This window comes from Cetorhinus maximus, chromosome 8 (assembly GCF_964194155.1).
Source record: "Cetorhinus maximus chromosome 8, sCetMax3.hap1.1, whole genome shotgun sequence".
Lineage (NCBI taxonomy): Eukaryota > Metazoa > Chordata > Chondrichthyes > Lamniformes > Cetorhinidae > Cetorhinus > Cetorhinus maximus.
Genome location: NC_135886.1, coordinates 31657663 through 31679252, shown reverse-complemented (window position 1 = coordinate 31679252; position 21590 = coordinate 31657663). Strand labels below are relative to the sequence as shown.

General features: G+C 41.0%; 1 protein-coding gene across 5 annotated transcripts in view; it reads right to left on the bottom strand.

Annotated features, from left to right (window-relative positions):
- Positions 1-21590, bottom strand: part of itpr3 (inositol 1,4,5-trisphosphate receptor, type 3) — a 322646-nt gene that overhangs the window by 44831 nt on the left and 256225 nt on the right. For all 5 annotated transcript variants that reach the window (XM_078546659.1, XM_078546662.1, XM_078546660.1 and 2 more), the window contains 4 exons: positions 16909-17017; positions 15361-15451; positions 14084-14259; positions 6164-6356 (listed from right to left, as the gene is read on the bottom strand). In XM_078546659.1, the coding sequence (XP_078402785.1) occupies positions 6164-6356; positions 14084-14259; positions 15361-15451; positions 16909-17017 (569 nt within the window). The remainder of the gene's footprint in view (positions 1-6163; positions 6357-14083; positions 14260-15360; positions 15452-16908; positions 17018-21590) is intronic.

Genomic DNA, 21590 nt, shown 5'->3' with positions numbered 1-21590 from the left:
AATGTGGTTGACTCTTAACTCCCTCTGAAATGGCCTAGCAAGCTACTCAGTTTCAAGGGCGATTAGGGATAGTTAACAAATGCTGGCCTTGCCAGCAATATCCACATCCTATGAAAGAATAAAGAAAAAAATGCCTCCTACCCCTTGCATATTTCTGATATGTAAATGATAAGTTCGCTATATTGCACAAGCTCATGAACGGGACTAAGGCTGCCACTTTCAGTCCTGAACAAGTGCCCAGGCTGCCTCAGATAACCCTGGAAGGGTAAGGTGTGTCTCAATAACTTGAGAATCAGATAAAACTAATAATAGTAGCAACAGAAGTGGTATTCTCCAGTAACAGGATACTGCCAAAAAATGTTCTGCCTATTACACAAATGAGTAATGTGGTAAATGAATTTCAGTGCCAGTGTGATACCACCCTCATGACTGGTGGATCGTACCAAACAGCATGCCCCTTCAGCTGTTTGCAACAGGCAAAGTACTGACCATACCCAACCAGTCCCTGCTTGCAGAGTTCAAAACATAATGTCCAACATTAGGTGTAATTCCACAAATAGACGCTTGCTGAACAATCCTGATTATGCTAATGAGCACACTGACAACCAATTTCAGATGATCAGTTGGGCTTGCAGTGTGGCGCACTTATGCGTGCTAGAAGTACATACATTAACACACAGGGCCCTGACCCTTTCAGACAGAAAGAACATGTCCACACATTGCGCCTTTCTCAACTAAACAGCAAGCTTGGAGAACAGCCATTCCCTGGTTCATTCCCCATGGCAATACCTTGACCAATCAGAGTCAACCTGCCTGGTTTTAATTTAAACAAAAGCTTGGAAGTTAACTGCTCCCTGGTGCATTCTCCATGGCAAGGCCTCTATCAATCAGAATCTAATTGCCAACGAATAAGCACGCTCTTCTCATGCAGTATAGATTGTTGTTCCCTTTAACAATTGGTATTCTTGTGAATTCTGTCCTGACGAGTGCAAAATGAAAAGCTTTGAAAGCATGTCATGTTTTCGAGCTATACTCAAGTTCCGTACTGACAAACAACTTTTAGTCATCCTTTGTTGTTCTTTATATTCTGTCCAATCTTCTGACCTGCCACATCTTTTTGGAATTATATGCTTTTTCTTTCAATTTGATACTATCTTTAACTTCCTTGTTCACAACAGATGGTGCATCCTTCCCTTGGGTCTTTCTTTCTCACTGGATTGTCTCTTTTCTGAGTATTCAGAAATATCCCCATTCACTTTAGCCAGCTGTCTTCATGCCCTCATAATTGTCCATATTTAAGTTTAAAACACTAATCTTAGATCCGCTCTTCTCTCCCTAAAACAGAATATGAAATTCAATCATATTTTGATCAATGCCACCTAGGTGTGCCTTCATCGTGATGTCATTAATTAATCCTGTCTCATTGCACTTTACTAGATCCAATATATTCTGTTCTCTGGTTGACTCTGGAACATCTGCTCAAAGAAATTGTCCCGAAAACACTCTATGAACTCATCACCCAGGCTACCTTTGCCAATCTCTTTTGTCCAATCAATATGTAGATTGAATTCACCCATGATTATTGCTGTATCATTCTCACAAGCCCCCATTATTTCTTCCCGTATATCCTGTCCTAAAGTATAGTTACTGTTAGGGGACTATAAACCACTCCCACAAGTGACTTCTTACCTTTACTATTTGTCACCTCTACCCAAACTGATTCTACATCTTGAACTCTAGAGCTAAGCTCATCTCTCTCGATTATACCAAAGTCATTCTTAATTAACAGAGCTACCCCTGCACCTTTTCCTAGATTCCTGTCCTTCTTAAATGTCATGTACCCTTGAATATTCAGGTCCCAGACTTCGTCATCTGGCAGCCATGTCTCCGCAATCTGTTATGATATGGCAGGTAGTATTTGCCAGGCTGACCAAATCCCAAAGGGAAACTTGGCCAGGCTATCACAATGATTTTGCAATTTGTATCCAATATGAGAAGATATACACGCTGAAGTCAGAAGTAAAGAGTTCGCTACTACTTTTGGAAATTTTAAAGATTAAATTAAAATACTTATTAACAAAAGAAAAGATAAAGTTAAGCACACAAGATTTCAGTTACATGGTTAAACTCAGTCTTATAACAGTTCCCAAAAGATTTCTACTTAATTAGACTCCCAACAACACACCACTTTCAGGCAACAGTCCAAATAGATTCTTAATCTATAAAACATTCAGCAATATTACCACAAGCATCCACTGTTGCTATAAGGGAGGTATTTCACATCTTCTCTCTCCCTTTCACTTGACAATGGAACTCCAAGGCTTTTAACAAAACCTTGCACTCTGGACCAAACCAGCACTTCTCTTGGGTGGCTTGAGGCTCCTTTCTCACAGGTCTATTTCACACAGTCCACCTCGCAAGATCTCACAAGGCCACTCACCGTACAACTATCCATCTTTCTTTAAAGAGATTTTCTCCCCTTTTCTCTGTAAATCACATTGTTTCACCCTTGCGTCTGAAGTTACTTTTCCCAGAATATAAAAATCTTTCATGTTGTCCTTATGACCAGTACTTTCGGGAAAAATAAACTTAATAACTTTGCCTTATTTATCTTGACAGTTGTAAAACATCTTATCACATCTCTTTGAAAATCAAACAGCCTCTTAGCCTACCTAAAAATGCAAATTCCATTCACACTGTATCCACTGAGGCCTCATCCCACCTCATCCATCTCCATCTCAAAATGCCTATTTTACTTTAGCCCTTTGATGATTCAAACCTTGCAGCCTGACTGTCTTTAATTTAATTAAATTAGTCACACACACACAGAAACCTGCTTCAATATCCCACAATAATATCAGGAAAAAAAGTAATATTTCCTTTACAAAGCGTTATCTGATCATACATATTTATTTCTTTTTTGCAGTCAATTCATCTGTTTTGTTACGAATGCTATGTGCATTCAGATACAGAACCTTTAGTTTTATCTTTTTAGTATTTTTGTAACCTCTAGCCTTGTCTGCTGGTGTACTCTTAAATTTGTCCACTCTGTCCCTTCCTGCCATGCTCTGATCCTCATTTCCCTCCACTGGTTGGAGTCATACCTATATACCTCTATACAAAGAAAGATGGTTGTGGTTGTTGAGACCAATTATCTCAGTCCCAGGGGATCGCTGCAAGAGTTCCTCAAGATAGTGTCCTAGGCCCAACCATCACTTCAACAATAACCTTTCCTCCATCTTATGGTCAAAGTGAGGTTGTTTGCTGATGATTGCACAATGCTCAGTATCATTTGCAACTCCTCAGACATGGAAGCAGCTCATGTCCGTATGCAGCAAGACCTGGGCAACATTCAGGCTTGGGTTCGTAAGTGGCAAGTAACATTCACATCACACAAGTGCCAGGCAATGACCACCTCTGAATTCCCCCACTATCAACATCCTGGAGGATTACCATTGACTAGAAACTGAACTGGAACAGCCATATAAACATTGTGGCTCGAAGAACAGGTCAGAGGCTGGAAATTGTGTGGCGAGTAACTCACCTCCAGCTCCCCAAAGTCTGTCCACCACCTACAAGGCACAAGCCAGGAGTTTGATGGAATGCTGTCCACTTGCCTGGATGACTACGGCTCCAACAACACTCAAGAAGCTTGACACCATCCAGAACAAATTAGCCCACTTCATTGGTACCCCGTCCACCAGCTTAAACATTCACTCGCTCCATTACCAGTGCACAGTGGCAGGAGTGTGTATCATCTACAAGATGCACTGCAGCAACTCATCAAGTCTCCTTTGACAGCACTGTCCAAATGTATGACCTCTATTACCTAAAAGTACAAGGGAAGCAGATGCATGAGAACACCACAACCTGCAAGTTCCCCTTACCCATACGCCATCCTGACTTGGAACTATATTGCTGCTTCTTCAGTGTTGCTGGATCAAAATCCTTGAACTCCCTTCCTAACAGCACTATGGGTCTACTTGCACCACATGGAATGCATCAAGGTGGCTCACCACCACCTTTTAAAGGGCAATTAGGGATGAGCAACAAATGCTGGTCTTGCCAGTGATGCCCACATCCCATGAAAGACTATTAAAAAATGTGGATTGGTAACTATTCACTGAAATAGATAAAGAAGCTATAATTTCACCTTATAATAATATTTTAAAAAAATTTCGAAGCAGTAGTTCTCAAAACATACTTACCATATTTTCCAAATATCACAAATTAAAGTTGACCCTGGTAAAATAACCAGTCAGTTCACTTCGAGAGTCAGTATCAAGGGTATTCAGGTTAAGGAGGGTAAGTGAAGCGAAGCATGGGGGTGGGAGGAGGCCCATTCTTGGGAAATGTTCTTGGTACTCAGGGTGCTGACCTGTACTCAGCAATCCTTGTGTTTGTTGCCTGCGATCTGCACTCTGACACCAGGTATCATCTCACATAGCACTGGATGCAGAATGACATTTGACAAAGGGATAGGGGCATTTATAGAGAATAGTGGGAAAGAAAACATGTTCATTGTAGTAGGCATGGAGTATAATCATATGGGTAATAAACTGTTACGCAGCAGTGTCATCCTAAGGAAAGCTTAGAGATTAGCTTTTGGGAGACTGAGGGGTGACAAATGATCCCCTCAGGAACTGTTTAAGTGGCTTCCAACCTTTGAGGAGGACTGCAGGGATAGTGATAGACCAGCAATTTTCAGGGAGCTATCCCAGGATATTCTGAATGATGGGTCTAAAGCTGGGTTATAATGTGACTCCACCGAGCTGAAGAAATACAACCTGACTGGCAATTTTACTGATATGAAGATCGTTCACCAAGGCAAACACACTTAACCTTTGAGTAGTTGTGCTTGCTCCATATCATTCCTTTTGCTCTGCACTATGCCCGTTCTGCTCAAAGCAATGAAATTTATATCTAGGTCAATGATGGCAGTCATAAAACATTCACAAATAATTACATTGAAAATCCCCATCATGCACCATCTACAGACATAACTGGTGTTGCGGCTACTGTGAACACAATTGGAATGTCTCTTCCCACAGAGAGCATTTGGCATAGGGGCTTTCCATGCAATTTGAAAATAAAATTTTGTGACCTGCTTAGCAATTTTAATGCATAATACACAATACTTGTTTTCAAATACAGTGTAGAACAAATGTTGAATGATCAAGGTTCTTTCATAAGAAAAAATGGGGTATCTACATGAACACGCTTTACTTATATAGTGCATAATAATAATGACCCAAGTTGCTTAACAGCAGTGTTATATAGCAAAAAATTGACACTGCGCCCCCACAAGAGGATATTAGACAGATGATCAATAGCTTGGTTAAAGAGTAGATTTTAAAGAGTGTCTTAAAGGAAGAAAGTGAGGCTGAAAGGTTAGAGAGAGAATTCAAGGGCTTAGGGCTTATGCAGCTAAAGGCATGGCCACGAACAATGCAGCATTTAAAATTGGGAGTGTTCAGGACACCACAATTAAAGGAGCGCAGATATCAAAGAGATTTGTGGAGCTAGAGAAAATTATGGAGATTGGCGGTGTGAGGCCATGGAGTACTTTGAAAGCAAGGGTGAGAATTTTAAAATCAAGGCATTGGTTAACCAGTAGACAATGTAGGTCAACAAGCATAGGCGAGATGGGTGAGTGGGACTTGGTGTGAGATAAGACAAGAGTAGCAGAGTTTTGGATGACCTCAAGTTTACAGAGGGTAGAACATGGGAGGCTGGTCATATATTTATTGGAATAGTCAAGTCTGGAGGCAACAAAGGCATGGATGATGGTTTCAGCAGTAAATAAACTGAGGCGCAGTCAGATGGTGTTACAGAGGTGAAAATAATTGGATTTAATGGTGGTGCAGATATGTGATTGGAATCTCAACTCGGGGTCAAATATGATGACAAGGTTGTGAACAATCTGGATTAGTCTCAGACAACTCAAGGAAGGAAGTGTCATAAAATGACATCCAGATTCATAAAGAATTTTCAAGTAGTATTCCTTAACGAGAGGCCATTGACCTGAAACATTATCTCTCCCTCCACAGATGCTGCCTAACCTGCTGAGTATTCCCAGCATTTTCTGCTTTTATTCCTTCACTGCTTCATAGTTTGTGGTGGATTTAACAGGGCAATGCAAATATCAGTGAGAACACTCTACCTTTGTGACCAGCTCCAGGAATAGGATTTGTTTTCTCGTGCAGATCATTCTTTGTTACTTTGCCTCCCAGGTCATTCATGTTGACTGAAACATTTGCTTTGATTTCTTGCTGAGCAACTTTCATGCGTTGGTTAAGCACTTTGAAAAACTTTTCTGATTTATTGTCACCAGTCATAAGACTGTGGAAGGAATTCTAGGAACAAAATATGAATCAGCCATACATATCAGCAAACATGCTTGTAACTCAACATCTCATGCTTTCAGATGATACAGAAGATCAAATGATAAAAGTTATAACCTTCAACCTAAAGGTCACCATCTATAGCAATATGGGTGAAGGCATGTTTGGCAGTTAGACTAACTGATAAGTGGAGATGAAACTCCCTTACTAACTCAAAACTATTAGATATTTAATTTACAAAGATGAAACAATGTTCAGATATCAAAAACATGCAAATGTTGACACTTAAAGAACTATGATATAAATTAATACTCCCATAAGATTGGAACAAAAAGAAACGATTAGCAAAAACAAAATGTAAAATATCACCAATGTACAGGTATTCCCAGACAGTTCAGTGCAAAAAATAGTGAAATTATGAAAAGTGCATCAGACAGCAATAGCTAGCTTTATTAAATACTTTATTAAAGCAATAAGCTGTCATTTTGAAAATGGAATTGAGATTCAGATTCAAATCAGGTCAGAAGCCTGCTAATGTTGCTTATATCTGTTTAATAAACCCATTTAGAAAACAAATGCAACTGAATGAATATTAATCTCATCTATCCTAACACTTATTGGCTATGGTCAATCATTCAGTCATGGTATGGGGGAAGAATCTATTGTTAGCTTTGAAGACAAAAGTAATTTCCTTTGACGCCCTGATGTCCAAGCCATTCTTCAGTGTGAAAGAGGAGACGGAACAATTGATTGATGATATTTGAGAGATCCACAAGGAGATTGAAGATAATGTTCATGATTATGATAATAACAAAGATTGGGGGGATGGAAACCTTTTGAATTTGAGTAAGGAATTGCCTCACTCTTTGAGTCTCCTGTGGCAACCGTGACTTAATACAGTACAACAAAGGTCATGACTTCTCAAGGCTTAGAGGTTCTCATTGGGGTTTTGACAAAAGTTTTTACCTGGCTGTGTATTTTGCTACTTTCTCTATTTATTTTAACAGGGTTCATTCCTAGCCCTACCTGCCTGGTGGAAACCAGGGGTCTTTGTAATTAAAATTGAGTATGTTAATTACCCACTCAGAATTCAACCTTTTCACACTGTCTCCAATAGAAAGCTGCATAGTTCATTAGGGTATGAGGTGCTTGCCTAAAAAATTCCTGAATTTGTGTAAATCAGGGTCTTATTATGTCAAAGGATATTGCTGACACTTTAAATGCAGCCTGAGCGGGGAAGTTCCTCTGTGGCCCTTAAGGGTAGTGGCGATCTCGCATCCTCATGAACTCCCTTCACGTTAGTTCTTCCTGAAACCCTCTCACTGCCACTTACCATGAAGCTGGTAAGCGGCCAAGGGCCACTGATCTTTCTCTGCTGGTAGCCACTTTGTGCCCACTTCACGCCCATTCTGGGCAGGAAGTGGGCTGGCTGTATTTAAATGAGATCCGGGAGTTAAAACACCTCAGGTCTAAAATGAATCCCAACAAGTGTGTTTACAATTTGCCACACCCTCGCCCTCTGCCATCCCAAATCTGCTCTAGGTTTAAATCAACTCCACAGAAAGGCTGTACTTTTAGAACTTCAGGTCTGCTCATCATTACAAAAGAGGGTCACTGCATCTGTAATTCTCAAGCAGAGTTCCCAAGAATAGTTTTGAGAAACGTTCTCAAAAAAAACATTTTTCTTTTCAGATCTTCAGTGCCTGTATATAGATCACAACCCATTAAGATTTACTATCAGTCTCTGATCTCCCGAACAAGGTCAGGGCTGAAACTAGTCAAAATTATTCTTTAGTGAGGTCTGAACTCCTGAGACACTTCTGGAGTACAAGAGCTTTAATAATAAGAAGAATTCAGGGCACAAAAATATTCACAACCAGTTATCGAGCACTCTTTCCCCATGAAGCCGATTTTGCTATTTGGCATTTGTTTCCACAGGAATGGAATAAATGTTCATTAAAAACAAAAACAACAGTTTCATGTTAGTATAGGAGAAGAATTTAGACTGAACAGCATAGATATTCAACTGCACCTGAGAATAGTCAAGGAAAGGATGGGGTATGGGGTTCATGTACCTGTTCACTTGGGCCCATGTGAAACCGTCCTACCATGTGTGTGGTCAGCGTTACCGGCACTGCTAATTGGTCACGCACCTATTTATGTGGCCAGCAGATTGGAAATCAGGTATATCTGACAGTACTTAAAGGCAGTCAGCTCCTCTTAATGGGGATGTGCAGGGTGGTTGCAAACAGGAGGGAGTACTTGTGAACACAAAAATGACTAAGATCTATTCAACTGACCCTTAAGTTCTATAATGCCATTTTGGAGGCTGTGGTCCAGGTGGGAGGCAGTTGGAGGGAAATATATTCCATTTTGGTGACAGACAGCCCTCCAGACCACACTGTGGCTATTTGGAAGAGCTGACAATGCTCTAAGACATTGCTGCAATAAAGGAAAATGATCAATGATGTGGCCAGAGTTGTTTAGGTAAGGATCTTAACACTGACCTCAACTGTTTTCCCCACACTCCTCCACCATCTGCAGCCTCACAATTGACAATATTCACCTTCCCTTCAATCTCCTCCAATCACAGGTCCACGCACTCCACCTCCTTTTCACATACTCTCCTCATTTGTTTAACAATCAGGGACAATGTGAGGTAAGAGGTGGTGACTAGGGAAGCTGGCCAACATGGGCAGGGAGAATGCCATGGCCCTGAAGAGTGGTTGCACCAAGGAGACATCATGCCGGGTTTCTTTAAACCTTATCCTCTATTTTCCTTCGTACATTTATCTCACCTTACATGCTCTGCAGTTGCTGCCAGCAGCCACTCATTGCCCTCTGCTTTCCCTCGACACTGAAAGCTAATGCTTGTCCTTCTCGTTTGTCTAAAATGCTGAAAGATGAGGCTAGCTTTCCTGAAAATAGAGCACCACTTGATCTAACCCTGGCAAGCACCATCTCAGAGACAGGCACCATGTGTACTTTAAAGGATGAATGGCTGGCCATGAGTGTGCGGGAGCTAGGGCATGGAGACTGCATGCGACTGGTGCCAGCTCCCCAGATGACAAGAAGGCACACTAAGTCTGATGCAGAGAACTCAGATGCTGATTTTGATGGCTCACTCTACCAAACATGGCTTATGGGCAGGAAATGTGACATGCATTGGCTAGTCTGCCAGCGATCTTGCACTCAATGAAATGGATCGGGAGTGGAGGCTGAGGCAGTGCTGTAGAATTTAGAGGAATGGGGGGGCATGGAATGTCTGTAACCTTCCCAACTCCCTCCAATTCAGTCAGGGTGGGGTAGGTCGATGTTAAAGATAACCCAGTTGGAAATATATAAAAGTAGAGTTTTCTTCTTAAAAATAATGACCTGAATTTTGTGGCAAAAATAATAGTGAAGCTATTAAGGAGTAATTAAGGAGCAAATTAGACACAACACTTCCTGCATCCACACATTCTAAGTTAAACATATAAATCAGGAAGTTCCAGTCAGAGTTTACTGGTCCTCCAGAAACTGCAACACACTGGTACCTTTCTGAGAGACTGCATTGAAATATACAGAACAGTCTGAATTTGCAGTACTCAACTGATACCCATTAAACATATCAGAAAAAGCTTGTGCTTGTTCATTCAAGTGTAAATGAACTTTCAACAGTATGACAAAATGTTAATTACTAGCAGCAACCTCTCTGTTATCAAAAATGTACTTTTACAAGTATGGAGTCTCAATCCTTCAGTTTTCAATTCTGGGAGTTATTTTAAAAACTAAAAGGTTTAAAGAATTATTTCAAATAATTATCTATTTATTTTGCTTTCTGAACATGATTTGATATTGAACTGACTAACATAACACTTCCAAGTTCAGACTCTGTAGGGATAATTTTAACCCAAAAAACAAATGGGTTGGGGTTGGATGGAAAGACAAAATTTTTATAAATCTCAGATTAATCCTCAATCTGCCTACTTCCAAAGGCAGGGCAAGAGGCAGGCAACAAATCTGCTCCCAGGAGGCAGGTTGGTCATTTAAATGTTATAAAGATGTGTGTTTCATATTTAACCCAACACCAGGGTTTAGCACAGCAGCTGAAGGAAGAGGAGGACTCCTTCGTGGAAGATGCAAGTGGCTTCACAGCAGTGTATGTGGGCCAAGCAGAGTAGGGCTGCCTCCTCACTGCCTACCAAGCTAATCTTCTTCATTGGCCACAATGACACAGATCAGGGAACAAAATCCCACTCCTTGGATTGATTGGTAACCACTTCCTCAGGCCATCGACCTGAAATATTAACTCTGTTTCTCTCTCCACAGACGCTTCCTGACCAGCATTTCCTGCTTTTCTTTTAGATTTCAGCATTCGCAGTATTTTGCTTTTGAACATCTTAGCTGATTTGTATCTCAAATCCTGCCATCCACCTTGGTTAGAGAACCCTTAATAGCAAAAATCTTATCAGTTTCAGTTTTGCAATTTTCAGTTGACTTAGCTTCAGTAAATATTTGGGGGAGATTTCCAGATTTTGAACTTGCTTTTTGTGAAGAAATTCTTCGTGACTTCAGCCCTGAAAATCACCCCTTGTTCTGTACTTCCCTCACCAGAAGAAATAGTTTCTCTATCTATCCTATCAATTGGATCATCTCTTAACTTGCTGCTGTCAGCAGTAACCCAGTTACGTAACATACTTATTTTAAATAGGATGTCATTACATTTCAGTAATGTTGGTCGGAGAATATAACCCACCAAGTCTGTGTGCTATAATGTGTTTACACACACTGCAGTCATTCATTACTGTCTTGCTTGTACTCTGTCTTAACAAGATGCAGTAAAACCTGCAATAAAAGCAAAATACTTCCAAAGAGTCATTTAACTGAAAATATTAACTCTATTTCTCTCTCCACGGATGTTGTCAGACTTGCTGAGCTTTTCCAGCACTTTCTGTTTTCATTGCAGTAAAACCTGCCATGGAACATACTTTCCTTGGAACTCTAGAGTAAATTCAATAGCACTGCACGGTCTGAAAGGAGCCACACACAATGGCTGCAACAATCAGAGAATCTGCACCTTATCTCCAACTTATTCTTCCATCAAGTTTAGAATATAGGAGCACTGAAGTTGCCTCCATATCAAATAGTAGAGGCAAGAAACATGTTAGCACATCCACTGCATGTGAATACACAGTCACTGTTATTTAATTCCAACCAAGGTTCAGGCATGATGACGATTACAGTTTTCAACAGCCCAGATTTTGCAGTTATTGGAGGAAGGACAAGCAGGCTGATCAGCGAATTAGACTGAATTAATTTCAGATCCAACAAACCAGGGGGTAAAAAACATGGATTGTAATTCACTTTACAGAAAGTGAAATTAAGACTCAGACCATTATAAACACATGAGGAACAGCACCTCATCTTCCGACTAGGCACTTTACAGCCTTCCGGGCTGAATATTGAATTCAACAACTTTAGATCTTAAACTCCCCCTCCCCCCATCCCCACCCCGTTTCTCCCCACCCCCCCTCCCTTTTTTTTTTCAATAATTTATATAGATTCTTCTTTCCCCACCTATTTCCATTATTTTTAAATCTAAAACTAAAACCTTGTTAGTCTTTTCCACCCCACCCCCACAGGTACTTTGAGTATCCTGTCTTCCATTCTTAATTAGCACTTTTCTTAGACAAATATCACCACCTTCAACACCTCTTTGATCCTTTTGTCTGTGACATCTTTTGATTATCTGCTCCTATCACGGCTTGCTTATCTCCACAATCACCACACCCTCAACTTCTCACTTCCCCCCCCCGCTCCCCCCCCCCCCACCTTAAACCAGTTTATATTTCTCCTTTCTCCTAACTATGCTTCAGTTCTGCCGAAGGGCCGTGAAGGCTCGAAACGTTAACTGATTTCTTCTCCGCCGATGCTGCCAGACCTGCTGAGTTTTTCCAGGTAATTCTGTTTTTGTTTTGGATTTCCAGCATCCGCAGTAGCTTTTAGCTTTTTGTTTTTATCATTATAAATAGTTCATGGTTCATAGTAATATTTTAGAGGTAATGTTTACTTCGAGGAAGATTGAAGTTTAACTGTAGAAAATGGGATAACTGCAACTAAAGCAACTTGAAGACTATTATACTTAAAAGGTTAGGCCACGTTAGCTGAAGGGGTTAACAGCTAGAAAGGCAAGATCATAAAACAGCGGCTGGGCTTAAGTGCCTGCAAAGAAATGCAGCCCAGAGAGATGTTTTGTTTTGGGAGTTAGAGTTGCAATTAATTCAAAAAGCATTCTGTGAGCCTTGGAAGGCTACCTTGTCATGGAGATGGGTGGAGCTTAAGAAAGTTCCAGGGTTTCAATTTCAATTTCAATTTGCTGGGGGAGTGAGTGTTCTGCAGCAGGGGAAAAGACCATACCAAGCTCCAGGTAGCAAAAGTGTTGCTATTGGCTGGCTCTGCGTAGTTGTGGTTCAGGAGAAGTCCCAAGAGCCATTTGATAGCTCTTTGCAGTTAGGGCTCAGGAGAAGTCCTGGTGAGCTGAGAAGGTCACTGGCTCTGTGCTGGAAAGGGCCCAGAAGAAACCCTGGGAGCCACTTATAGCTTGGCATAGCTGGGAGGTTGGAGCTTGGTGAAATTCAAGGGCAGTGCCAGCCCAGTGAAGCTAGCCAGCTATTAAAGAGCTGAAATTGCACCAGTAAGTAGAGGCCGGAATGCAAACTCGGAAATCCAGGGGAGTGGATCTCAGGAGATGAGACTGAAACCTTGGGAGGAATGCAGTCATTGAGGCAGTCTGAGTTAGAGCAGCCTCGATGGATTTCAGAGATTTGACCTTTGTAAGTGAAAGGTTTGGAATCCCTCATGAGGGAGTCAGAGTTTCAACAAGATTGGCTGACTCACAGTGTCTACTGATGTCTGGGTGGGTTGTTGAGATTTCCGTGGGATCTGTCTTGGTTTCATTTGCTATTTATTGTACAGTGTGGTCAGTTCAACCATAGGTTGCCTGTTAATTCACAGGTACCGCATATCAACCCTGCATGTTAGAGTATAAGATAGATAATGTAAATTGTTTTTATCTTTTTGACCTTGTAAAGTTTATTTTGATTTATTCAAAACCTGTAGAACCTTGTGGCTTTATTCTCTTAGTGATTGTCTTGAATCTCAAATTTTGTCTGTTTTAAACTAAGTTATTGCTCCCGCGCCAGATCTTACCAAAAACATGTGGGTCTGCTCCAGGATCATAACAGGTCATACACATGGAATTAAGGTAGAAGCTGAAATATCATAATCAATGTGAAAAATAAAAGTTAATTATTTACAAAAAAAAAATCTGTGGTTTTTTAAAAGTATTATTGTGAAGGAATGACACTCCATATATGTAAAAGTAGTTTCTCGGGGTCAGAGAAGTTGTTTAGCAGCAGTTACGACTTAGTATTCTAGTAAAAACTCAGTTACACCTCATTCAGCAAGGTTTAACATTTTCAATGCTTTTTTTATAGCAAGAATAGTGTGGAAAAATTTGAAGCTCATGTCAAATCACTGATTCTATGTTGATTGAACCAGTAAAGACTGCAACAGCAAACCGTTTGGAGGAGCAGAGAGAGTATCACTGACAACTTTCAGGTTTCTGCGTTTAACTGCACTTGTGCAGATGCCAGAAGCTGCTGTCAGTTTTACACAATAATGACAGTGAGTGCTGACAGCTTTGGCATCATTACTGCCACAAATTATGGGCCATTATCACCAGTCTGGGTTGTTACCTGAATTTCTGTGTTCCCTCCATCTAGCAAGGCAATGGCTAATAAAACACTCTCCTGGAAAATCTTGTCACTTTTGGAGCTTGTGATGAGATCTGCAACCAGTTTTGTGGCTCCTTCTCTGTCCAGACGACACTGGATAGGAACTATTGAGTTCCAGTCTTGACTCTTATCTGGATCTTATATAAGAATAAAGTAAAGACATTACTATTTTTGGTCACTGTATGAAATCAATAATACAGAAAGTCAAGCAGCAGCCTATTATTTATAAACCAACCCTGAAGGATGAGTGGAGAATGCAAATGATCCTTAAAGATAGATTGCTTAAAGATGGATAGCAATGGTTTGTCAATGTAACTATTGTTAAAAATGCAAATGTTTATTTACAAATTAAAAATTGCATTAAAATAAGCACATACACTTGATGTGGTTGTTTGCTGAATAAAACATATTTTTGTTTTAATGCACAGATTCCATATTGATGTATATTATCTAAGAATCTAAAACATGCTCTTTACACTATTAGATATACATTCCTATATTCCTATAATCTAGCAGAATTTTCACTGGACAAATTCTTGCATGGAATGGGAGCTGGGGTGGCTCACTGGATTACGTTCTTGCCTCTGAGCCAGAAGACCTGGGGTTCAAGTCCCACTCTTGGACTTGTTGGCTACGAAAGGACCCAGCCACTGGTGGAGGCAAGCCAGTGTGTGTTGGTGCTGTTCCCCAGCCTGGATAAATGTGGAGGGTTAGGGGCAGCAGGAGGAGCATTTGGCTGTAAAACCACCCACCAAATCCAAAAATAGTGATGGTTGATATGAAGGTGATCAACCAGCATTGTGGCAACCCCATGTAACATGAGGAAAGCTGAAAGAGGAACCAACCAATGATTTGTGTGAGACAATATCTCATGGAGTTTAAAAAAAGATGTATTCAATCTCCTTCTTGTCATGAACAAAACTGCCTAAAGGGACCAATTTATATCATGGCAATGGGAAGCCATGCCCTCCTTAGTTCATATTGCAAAATGGTTGTCATTTTCTAAAATGCCCTAACGTGTACTCAGAAAATAATCCCGATGTTTCTTTTGTTATTTGTGTTGTACTTCTGTACTTTCCTATGCCTGGTGGCCCACAGCACTCATATAAGGCAGACTCTCAATTGGTGGTGGAGGCCCTCACATTATGATGGACAATCAAATTTCCACTGCAGTAGAATATCATAATGAAAGTGCAGCCTGATTGAATGGTAATTGTTTGTATTTTGCTAATAAGTACCTCCAAAACACAGATCGCTGGAGTCGCCTTTCGAGTTTGATTTTTTGCCACAAAGGTAGCTGCTCAGAAGAGTTTTTCTTAATTCATTTCCCTGTAGGAAAAGAATCATGTGATGAGTACTGAGGCTGTAAGTGCCAAGATTTCCACAATCGCATGGGCATTTCCACCTGCATGAGCAAGTGTATCACCTTAATAGTGACTTTCCAGTAAATTGGAAAGTTGTACATACTATTTGCTACTACTTCAGCTCAGTTCAGTTCCTAGTTCAGGCCAGAGGAGCTGAGGCTCCAACCTGTTGAGTGTACGTGTGATGAGCTGAGGCAAATTCCTAATGGGAAGACTCAAATTGTGTTACTACAATTCCTTTTCAAATGTTGGTTCTTCTGGAAGATGGGAGTTTTTTTCCTGTGAAAGACATGTACAGTATACATCTTGCGAAAGGAACTGGCTTTTGAAATGAAGAATAATAATCCCAGTAATTCATCCAAAAATATTTAGATTCCAAATTCCTAACGTGGGTACATGCCTTATTTAAGATGCAAAACGGTACCAACTTTAGCAAGTTCCTCAATCACTTAGGGCACTAGTAACAATAACCCTGTTCCCCAATCCTTAGATATGTAATACTACTCAAGTAGATAATACAATTCCAATAAACTTAATGTGCTGAATTTCAACTTTAAGGAATGAGCAGATTTGGGTCAGATTGGGGGTTAAACTTTCAGAAGCAGATTTCCCAACCCAAATTTGCCTTCAAACTGCTCATTTTCAGCTTTAGCTGAGGCTGGACACCACTCCCACCACCACCCCACCCCCATCTTGTTCCCGGCACAGACTTAACTACTACTGCAGCTGTCAGTGACTGGCTTCCTGCCCGACTGGGCCCCTCAGCTGTCAATCAGGCTGGGCCTCCAGGCAGGCAAAGAATCACTGACATCGGAGACATGCTGTGGAGTCAGTGTGGGGGCAATCTCGAATTGTGGGTCCCCCTGACCGACCCACTCCCTGTGGGATTGATCAGTAAAAATTTGACCCCATGTACAAATGCATCATTCCACGAATGGCTTGTGAACAAAACATCAGTGTGACATTTTAAATATATAAATAAAGCAGGGACAGAAGGCCATTGTGCCATGAATCCCACTCATTTCACAGATCCTGTGCAATCTAATGTATCAACGTTTATGCCATTCATTTAACCTCATGTGAGAAAGTTCTGAAGAAATATTTTGATCCCCAACACAAATCCTTATAACTTTACCATTTAATCCTGGCCCAAGGCTCTCTGCACACAACCCTCTATCCTCTAATTTTGCCTTTGATGAGAACGAAGATATTTATAGAAAAAAAGGGAGCAGTCAACACGAAATGTAGGTTAAAACTTCTGAAAATATAGAGTCTAAATACGGGTTTGAATTAGTGAAAAAAAATTAAACTAGTCCTCAGCTCTCTCCATAAGCAACAGTGGAGCAGGCTTGAGGGGCTGAGTGGCCTACTCCTGCTCCTAATTCTCACGCTTGAGTGATGCAGTTAGATTTCTGTTTTTACCCGGTCTCCATAGCTGTTTTTTTTGACCAACATTGCTTGAAGGCTGCGGAGAACTTTAATGCAGAGCTTCTCTTCTGTTGACATGAGATTCTTTGTGTGCTGAATTAGCCTAGAAAAATAAACAGATTAATAAGAGGATAAATTCTGGAACACTTCACCCCCACCACCCCCCCCAACACCCCACAGTGTTAACAGCTCTCACTCAAATGGTGAGGTCTAAGAAGCCCTGGATTTTGGTCTCAGACTACATCATAACCTAGATGGTGTGGCGGGAAAAGTGCTCCAACTTACAGACCAACATGATTGGGTTGGATTGTGGGAGTCAGGAGGAGGAATAGGTGGACTTCAGAGTCTGTGAATGGGCCCAGTGGGAGGTGGCACAGCAGGTTGGGTAGGGAATCAAGATATTTCTGCCAAACTTTCTCTCATGAGGTTAAACAAGTGGCATAACCAATGTTAGAGTAGGAAGATCGCAGTGTTGAGGGGTTAGCACTCTGTCAGGGTGCTAGGAGGTTGGGGCTGGGTCAGGAGGGAGATTGGAGATCTCAGGACTGGCAGTGGTTTTAGTGAGTTCTTAACTGTGTTTTTATTTAAGCGGTGTTTAGAGTTGCTGTTCCCAGCGGTAAGCAGCACTGATACTGGGTACCTCAGGGCAAATCAAAGTTGCAGCAGGGACCATAAACAGGAGTTAGGCCACTTGCTTCCATCCATAAATGATTCAATGCCTACTTCAGATGTGGATAAAGGACATCTCTTGTTCGACTTTACCAAGATGGTGTCCTGTGCACTTCATATCAAAAGTGTGCATGAGCATCTCAGATCCTGTTCTTGATCCTTATGTTGCGTTATGTCACCCAATTTAGCCTCCAAAAGAGTGAGCTACAATTGTACAGTCACCTCACATTGGGACCTTTAGTCACTGGCTAGTAAGCATGAATAATACCCTTACAATCCGGCCTGTCTTTGTGGAAACATAATTCGATCAGTTGTGTGTGTCCTACTGGATGACATGTTTTTACATGGTGTTTTTAATCTATGGTGTTGATACTCAGTTCCATAGCTGCTCAATATATTGTTAACAACAGTTACAACACTTCAAAACCTATTTGCCTGTAAAACGCTTTGGAGTGTCCTGAGGTCATGAAAGGTGCTATATAAATGCAAGTTTTTCTCTTTATTACTAGTATAATGCTTGGGCGTTGTATACAGTTGCTGCAAACTACACTGGCCTTTAAAACATTGTTTTAATATAGAGGCATATGGCATAGGCACAGAGCAAGAGACTCTGCTTCATATGGTTTGAGTAAATGGTTCATTCTCTCTTGAAAATTTTCCTTTTTAAATTATTAATTATAAAACACCTCCAGAATTCAATTAATTATGCAAACTATTATTAATTAACCCAAACTGGGATCTAATACCCAAGAGTTTCCTGAATTTCATTACATGTAGTACCTCTGCTCAAACTCACTTCACTCTCGGCCTTTACAGCTATCAAAGCAACATTCATCCTGTGTGGTATAGACATGGAAAGATTTGAAAACATTTTTTTTGTAGGATGTGGGTGAACCTGCGAAGATCATGCTTATTGCCCATCCCTAGTTACCCTGAGATGGTGATGGTTGTCATGATTTTGAACCACTGTAATCCTTGTATACCCACAATGGTGTTAGGTAGAGATTTCCAGGATTTTGACTCAATAATGATAAAAAATACAGATGAACTCAAAATGGCAAGTTGCATGCTTGGAGGTAATGGTGTTTTTATTATATTCTTGATGGTAGAGGTTGTGGGGGGAGAGATGTCATCAAAGTTAACCACGGCTGATTGTACATACTGCAGCCAGTGAGCCAATATATATTTAGTCCAGTGACAGGGGTGTCAATCAAGTTAACTGCTCTGTCCTTGGGCTTCTTGAATGTTGCAGCTACACTTGACCAGGTGAGGGGTGAGTATTCCACCATACTTCTGACTTAAGCCTTGACTTGAAGACGAAGAGGCTTTGAAGGGTCTGAAGATGAACCTTTCATCCCAGAGTACCTAGCCTCTACTCAGCTCTCGAAGCCACAGTTTTGACATATGGCGGATCTAGTTAAGCTCCTGGTCATTGGCGACCCCTGTGATTGCCACTCAACAATAGCACCGAAGATCAAGGCCTGAATTTTTAAGTCGACGTGTGGGCGTGGACCCGACACGCGGCACGTAAAATGACGAGCAATGACATTAGGCATGCATCCTGACGTAATCGCACTGTCTCGTTCGGTGGGCCCGTCAATAACTGATAGGCCTATTAAGGGCATTAACAAATTAATTAATGTAATTGTTTACGCTGCCCGTCCAACCTTAAGGTTGACGGGCAGGCGAAAAGGCCAAGCGGCCTTCACGTTTTTTAGGAAACCTCATCCACGAGAGGGCTGAGGTTTCCTAAAGCTTTTGCCACTTGCATAAAAAAAATTTCTGAAATATAAAAACATGTTCCTTCTCATGTGACACAGTCACACGAGATGGGACAGGTTTAATTACATTTTCAAACTATTTATTTATTTTAGAAGCGCTTCAATCTCCCTGAGGTAGCTCCGTGCCTCCCCCCGCCCGCACAGGTAACGCTGAGTGCTATGGCTCGCATCTTATGCTGGGCGGGCCTTAATTGGCCCACCCGTGTAAAATGGCGGCGCAGAGCCGTTTGCGGGCAGCTCTGTGACCACCCCCGCCCGCTCCCACCGAGCCCACCCACCGACTGAAAAATTCAGGCCCAAGGGCTTTCTCTAGTTAGAAATCGTTATTAAATGGCATTTATGTGGTTCAAGCAGTATCTGCCACCTATCATTTCAAACATGGATATTGTTCAAGTCCTCATGCAGATTGCCATAGGCTACTTCATTATCAGGCAAGTTATGAACTGAGTTGAACAATGAAATCATGAACATATAATCCCACTCCTAACTTCATGGTGCAGGGAAGATTTCTGTTAAAACAGTTGAAGATAGCTGCCCCGAGGAACTCCTGCAACAGCATTCTGGGGATACAATGATTGATCAACAACTGCAAACACCTTCCCATATGTCAGACACGGCTCCAACCACTGAACGGTTTTCCCATTTACCCTCATTAAGTTTGCTTTTGCTAAGGTTCCTGGGTGCCATAAACAGCCTAATACTGCTTTGATGTTCAGTGCAGCTACTCCTGCCTCGTTTCCAGCATTTTACTCTTGGTCTGGATCAAAACTGTGATGGTGTGTGAAGCAGAGTGGTTTTAGCAGAAGCCAAACTAAATGCCAGTGAGCAGGTGATTCGTACATGAAAAGAGAACTTGCATTTATATAGCCCCATTCACAGCTATAGAGATTTATTTAGGAATGTAGGCACTGCTGCTATGTCGGTGAATGAAGCAGCTAATTTGTTAATCCTTTGGTGGTGTTGTCTGAGTGATAAATGTCGAAACCATGTCTCTCCGAACTGCTCTCCTCTTCTTTGCATAATGCCATTGGATTTTTACGACCACCTTTAATTACCTTGTGGATGACTGGGAGAAGCAGAGAAGAAATGGCCCAGGCTTACTGTATCCTCCAACTGTAGTACTAGGGACTATGACAGTCACAGTACACAATAAAACTGTTACCTTCTGTATTACACTGCATGCTTCATGATCACCAGCTGTTATACAGAGCAGTTTTGGTTGTCTTAATAAAGAATCGGTTTACTTTGGCTGTATAAACAATCTTATAAATGCTGTGCCCTTTTAAACTCCATCAAATGCTACGAATATAATTACATCAAATCTATTTTGTTGTTCATAACTTTACCATGTTCAGTTGCTATAAGTATGCAGCATTGAGAAGTATTCTGGAATCGATATATTAAGTTTATTCATTTTTTGCACATAATGTATCAAAAGCTGTCTCGTCACCTAATGCGATATCAGAACTACAGTTATATCATGGTTAACAATATGAGAAGATAACAATTGCTGCTGTATTCAGAAGATGGTTATTCCAAATAGTTGTGGACAGTGGTGCACTGTAGAACTTTTGCAGGCTTTGCAGCAGTATTACTGTGGTCATTTAAAAATAAAAACTTTTTATTGCGTAAAATGACGGTCATGTTAAAATGAGTTACTGGTTGTAACATACTCTTGGATCTCAGATGATGTTCACAAATCTTCACACTTTACTTATCAAGTTTATGGCATTCGAACTGTGATAAATCATCAGAACAGGCTCCAAACCAACCATTATCTTTCTCCAGCAGTCACTCAAGGGAAAAATCTGCTACCTTGTCACTGAAGCATGCATCAGCATTAATTCTCTTCAGATTTACTTCTGAAACAGAGAACTTGCTCCACCACAGGGTGCAAGATATTTTCATTTTCTCATGAGTGGATTCAAACCTCAATCCAGGGCTTCAGCATGTAATCAAGGCTGACACTTCAGTATAATAACGAAGGTGTGCTACATCGTCAGAAGTGCAGAGACCCTATTTACCTGTTCGGGTGGGTGTAAAAGCTCCCACAATACTATTCAAAGAACACTAGGGAGTTCTCCCATTGTCCTGACCTGCATTCTTCCCTCAATCAACACAACTAAAATAATAAACAATTAACTGGTCATTCAATACATTTATTCTCTTGGGATCTACCTGTGCCTAACTTAGCTGCTGGTTTTCCTTATATAACAACTGCCACTG